The sequence below is a fragment of the Crocuta crocuta genome, unplaced genomic scaffold (assembly GCF_008692635.1).
Source record: "Crocuta crocuta isolate KB4526 unplaced genomic scaffold, BGI_CrCroc_1.0 scaffold175, whole genome shotgun sequence".
Taxonomy (NCBI): domain Eukaryota; kingdom Metazoa; phylum Chordata; class Mammalia; order Carnivora; family Hyaenidae; genus Crocuta; species Crocuta crocuta.
In genome coordinates this window covers 983,207-988,873 of record NW_027530988.1, presented here as the reverse complement: position 1 = coordinate 988,873, position 5,667 = coordinate 983,207, and the positions used below count along the sequence as shown (strand labels likewise).

The 5,667-nt window shown below is 54.2% G+C and overlaps 1 protein-coding gene across 1 annotated transcript in view; it reads left to right on the top strand.

Annotated features, from left to right (window-relative positions):
* Positions 1 to 4,747, top strand: part of SALL2 (spalt like transcription factor 2) — a 5,031-nt gene extending 284 nt beyond the window's left edge. The window contains exons 2-3 of the mRNA XM_077770266.1: positions 118 to 2,945; positions 3,412 to 4,747. Coding sequence (XP_077626392.1) covers positions 118 to 2,945; positions 3,412 to 3,819 — 3,236 coding nt within the window. The 3' untranslated portion in view covers positions 3,820 to 4,747. The remainder of the gene's footprint in view (positions 1 to 117; positions 2,946 to 3,411) is intronic.
* The last annotated feature ends 920 nt before the right edge of the window (positions 4,748 to 5,667 follow it).

Sequence of the window (5,667 nt, the reverse complement as noted above, 5' to 3'; positions counted from 1 at the left end):
ATGGTGAGCTCATCTCCCCACCCCCCACCAAGCGGTTACTGGGCTCGTTGTTAATTAGAGCCTTCGCCTGCCCATCCCAACCGCACCACCCACGCTCTCTCCTTGTCTTCTCCCTAGGTGATGCTAGCGAGGAGGACCACCCCCAAGTCTGTGCCAAGTGCTGCGCACAATTCACTGACCCAACTGAATTCCTCGCCCACCAGAATGCATGTTCTACTGACCCCCCTGTAATGGTGATCATTGGGGGCCAGGAGAACCCCACCAACTCTTCGACCTCTTCTGAACCCCGGGCTGAGGGCCAAAATAGCCCCCAGGTCATGGAGGCAGAGCACAGCAACCCTCCGGAGGCTGGGTCCTCGGTGCCCACAGATGCCACCTGGGGCCCTGAGCGGAGAGTAGAGGAGTCTGCGGGGCACTTCCTGGTCGCTGCCACAGGTACGGCAGCCGGGGGAGGTGGGGGCCTGATCTTGGCTAGTCCCAAGCTGGGAGCAACCCCATTACCTCCAGAATCCACCCCTGCACCCCCTCCGCCTCCTCCTCCGCCTCCGCCCCCAGGTGCAGGCAGCGGCCACTTGAACATCCCTCTGATCTTGGAAGAGCTGCGGGTGCTGCAGCAGCGGCAAATCCATCAGATGCAGATGACTGAGCAAATCTGCCGCCAGGTGCTGCTGCTCGGCTCTTTAGGCCAGACAGTGGGCACCCCTGCCAGTCCCTCGGAGTTACCCGGGGCAGGGACTGCCTCCTCCACCAAGCCCCTGCTTCCCCTCTTCAGCCCCATCAAGTCCGTCCAGACTGGCAAGACACTGGCACCTTCTTCTTCCTCCTCCTCCTCCTCCTCGGGGGCAGAAACGCCCAAGCAGGCTTTCTTCCATCTTTACCACCCACTGGGGTCACAGCACCCTTTTTCTGCTGGAGGGGTTGGGCGCAGCCACAAACCCACCCCTGCCCCCTCCCCAGCCCTGCCTGGCAGCACAGATCAGCTGATCGCCTCACCCCATCTGGCATTCCCGGGCACCACGGGACTTTTGGCAGCACAGTGTCTTGGGGCAGCTCGAGGCCTCGAGGCTGCTGCCTCCCCCGGGCTCCTGAAGCCAAAGAATGGAAGTGGTGAGCTGGGCTACGGGGATGTGATGGGTCCCTTGGAGAAGCCTGGTGGACGGCACAAATGCCGCTTCTGTGCCAAGGTATTTGGGAGTGACAGTGCCCTGCAGATCCATCTGCGCTCCCACACAGGTGAGAGGCCCTACAAGTGTAATGTGTGTGGCAACCGCTTTACCACCCGCGGCAACCTCAAAGTGCATTTTCACCGGCACCGTGAGAAGTACCCGCACGTGCAGATGAACCCCCACCCAGTGCCAGAGCACCTAGACTATGTCATCACCAGCAGCGGCCTGCCCTACGGTATGTCCGTGCCGCCAGAGAAGGCTGAGGAGGAGGTGGCCATGCCAGGTGGAGGTGTGGAACGCAAGCCTCTGGTGGCCTCCACTACAGCACTTAGTGCCACAGAGAGCCTGACGCTGCTCTCCACTGGTGCGGGCACAGCCTCGGCTCCCACGCTCCCTGCTTTCAATAAGTTTGTGCTCATGAAGGCAGTAGAGCCAAAGAGTAAAGCCGATGAAAATACCCCTCCAGGGAGCGAGGGCTCAGCCATGGCCGGGGTGGCAGAAAGTGGCACAGCAACCCGAATGCAGCTAAGTAAGCTGGTGACTTCGCTACCCAGCTGGGCGCTGCTTACCAACCACTTCAAGTCCACAGGTAGCTTCCCTTTCCCCTACGTGCTGGAGCCCTTGGGGGCCTCACCCTCCGAGACCTCAAAGCTGCAGCAACTAGTAGAAAAGATTGACCGGCAGGGAGCTGTGGCCATGGCATCTACTGCCTCAGGAACCCCCACCACCTCTGCGCCTGCGACTTCGTCCGCAGCCTCCTCTGGGCCTAACCAGTGTGTCATCTGCCTCCGGGTGCTGAGCTGTCCACGAGCACTGCGCCTGCATTATGGCCAGCATGGAGGTGAGCGGCCCTTCAAGTGCAAAGTGTGTGGCAGGGCTTTCTCTACCCGGGGCAACCTGCGTGCACATTTCGTGGGCCACAAGGCCAGTCCGGCCGCCCGGGCCCAGAACTCGTGTCCCATCTGCCAGAAGAAGTTCACTAATGCTGTTACTCTGCAGCAGCACGTTCGGATGCACCTGGGGGGCCAGATCCCCAATGGTGGCACCACGCTCTCTGAGGGGGGGGGAGCTGCCCAGGAGAATGGCTCTGAGCCATCCACAGTCTCCGCGGTGGGGACTTTCCCCCCTCAGCCTTCCCAGCAGCCGTCCCCAGAAGAGGAGTTGTCGGAAGAGGAGGAAGAGGACGAGGAAGAGGAAGAAGACGTGACTGATGAAGATTCCCTGGCAGGGAGAGGCTCAGAGAGTGGTGGTGAGAAGGCAATATCAGTGCGAGGTGATTCGGAAGAGGCATCGGGGGCAGAGGAGGAAGTGGGGACAGTGGCGACGGCAGCGGCCACATCTGGAAAGGAGATGGATAGCAGTGAGAAAGTGATTCAGCAGCCCTCCCTGCCACCGCAGCCACCACCACCTGACAGCCTGGATCAGACGCAGCCCATGGAGCAGGGAGGCAGTGATGTCGAGGGAGGCGGCGTGGAAGAGGGGGGCAAACCAGAGAAGAGCTCGAGCCCGGCCTCCGCACACACCCGGGAAGGGGAGGGTGGCGGCAGCGCCTCAGTGGAGGAGCTGAGCATGCAGGAAGCGATGAGAAAGGAGCCTGGAGAGAGCAGTAGCAGAAAGGCCTGCGAGGTGTGTGGGCAGACCTTTCCCGGCCAGGCAGCCCTGGAGGAGCATCAGAAGACCCACCCAAAGGAGGGGCCGCTCTTCACTTGTGTGTTCTGCAGGCAGAGCTTTCTCGAGCGGGCTGTCCTCAAGAAGCATATGCTGCTGGCTCACCACCAGGTACAACCCTTTGCTCCCCATGGCCCTCAGAATATTGCTGCTCTGTCCTTGGTCCCAGGCTGTTCACCTTCCATCACTTCCCCAGGGCTCTCCCCTTTTCCCCGAAAAGATGACCCCACGATCCCATGAGCCTGTTTTTCTGAACCTGCTGCCCCTTGACCCAGGGAGCAGAAACCCAGAGCTCTGTAGAAGGACCGCCGGGATTTATGAGCCCTTATTTGTCTTTTTCTCTGAGTCCTTCCGTGATTACATCCCCAGTGGCTTCTCTCTAAGTCCCTGAGCTTGGAAATGGCTGTGCTCACAGGGGCATGGCCCCCTGATGAATTTTTTCTTCCCTCTTCACTCACTGTACCTGAGGAAACTAGATTCTCTACAGCTTTCACATTCCCAAGGGGATCCCTCTCCAGCTTCCCTGGGGTGACCCTTCTCCCCCTCTCCTTTCTTCCTCTCCCTTTCCCTTTGGCAGGTGCACCTGAGCACCCACATTTGGAATTGCAGCCCAGCCCGAAGGGGCCGGGAGCTGTCTCTGGAGGGCCCAGTGCCACTCCTCTCTGGTGACCAGGTCAATCTGCAGGACTTCCTGTCCCAGGACGTTCCTGCCCAACTGGTGAGGGTAGGTCCCCTGTCCTTCTGGAACCAGTACACAGCTTTCCTGTCAAGTGACCTGCCCACCAAGCCCCGGAGTTCCAGCTCCACCTCCACTACCAGTTTAGGCCTGGCACCACCAGTGCTGTTTGGCCCAGGAACTGTGGCTGGGAACGTGCCTCCAGCAATGGGATCCAGAGAGGCCAAAGAGAAGAGAGCCCCCCTCTTCCTGTTTCGGTCTCCTGCATCCAAGGCAGTGCCTGAGAAGCCCATCGTAGAAGAAAAGTAGCAAACTGTACATTTCTTGTTTCCCCTGCTCTGGAAGGTGCCAGCAATGGAAGATGATACAATATCTGTATCTGGTGGCTCAGCCCTAAGGGGTAGGGAGAAATGAAGAGCATATAGGACATTCTTCCCAGTAAACTGCCATTTAGGCAAAAGTGTTGGCTGGTCAGCATGCCAAGACACCTCCAGCTTCTCCTGTTCCTTCATCATGGCCTGTCAAGGTTAGGAAACAAGCAGATGTCTTACCAGCAGGTCTCCCGTGGGATCTTTTGGGAAATAGGAACTGTTCATACCTTTAACAAGCATTTTTGGTGAGGGTCATTGAAGGAATAATAAGAGAGTTGAAGAGCATTGGTAACTCATAGGGCTTGCTGTGAACATATGAGATTAAGAAAGGGGCATGATGTGAGAGAGGGGACCTCAAATTCTTGATTGGATGGGTCTCACGAATGTTCTTTTGGACTATTAGTGACTTAGTGTGCAGCAATCCCCTGGGTCCCCTGGGGATTTCCTAGCACTAGCGTGCTTCTAGTTTTAGATAACTCCCTACTTTGTTCCCTGGCCCCTTGTATTTTCCTTGTCTTCCTTTCTCAAGGCCTGTTTCCTCCCCATTTTGCCTGTCTATGGACCAGGGCTTATGTCTTTGCCACTGTCTGGTTCTTAGAGTCCCAGACCTTGGGAGATGAGCTCTAGGTGGTGTTCTCCCTGCCTCTCCGTCTTGTAATGAGATGTAGTATGTACTCTTAACATAGGATCATTTGGAACAGGAGTTCTGAGGGGGAGAGAGTGAGGGTTCTGCTATTGATTGACTTGAATGATGGTTTCTCCTCCAAAGGTATAGGCTCCAGAGCTTCCTAACATAGTAAAATGTGAAGAACAGACAAGGGAGATAATAGTGTCTTTCCCTTTTCATTAAAAGTGTTTTAACCAAATATTTGTGTGTTTTTCCTTATTTCATGACTAAATAGCCAGCTGGGGTGTGATATGGGCATTCCCTAACATTGAGATTCCCTTCCCACCTACATCTTCTGCCAAAGCTGAACATATGGTGTTGAAATATTTAATTTATTCAGCCTTGTCCTAAAACAACCTCCAGTGAATGTAATTTCCCTGTGGAAATGGAGTTTATGTTCTCAGAAAGTAAAGGATTTGTCCATTGTGTGCAATCATTGTCTAGATTCTTTTCTTTGCCTAGAACTTTCCACCACTAGGCTTTTGTGGGGGGTTTTGGTTTTTTGTTTTGTTTTGTTTTGTTTTGTTTGGAGGTTGGAAGCTATTTCCTTATTGGTCCTTCCTGAACCCCAGGGTAGCCTAGCTGATACATCTTAATCTGCAGAACCAAGATGAATTAATCTTTATGATCCTTGAGATCTGGTGTTATACACAGAAATAAAAAATAATTCAACACTAATAATTTCTTTCGACAGGATAATTTAAAGGAGGATTATTAGTAGAGGAAGTACATGGGGGGTGGGAGAGTGAAATGAAACATACATACATTTTTTACCTTATCTCTCCACAATGTGATAAGGTTTAGATTTGACCCTAAGACCTTAGTTTTTTAAAGAGAACCGTCCCAAACTTATTTTGCATTTGTAAGATTCTAATATCACTGAATCTTAGTGCTAAAGGGACAGGGCTGGTAAAATGATTTGTCCAAAGTCACTCAGCCAATTAATGGCAGAGTTAGTACTACCAGCAGTGATCAGGGATGGTGCTTGTTTCTTGCTACATCATTTAAGACTCCTGAAGTGAGGCTGGCTGGAAGACAGAAAGGAGGAGGTGAGTGAACCTATTCTTGGCTCCATTCAAAGTAAAGATTCCAGTTGCCCCCCACCAGACCAGTAACAGT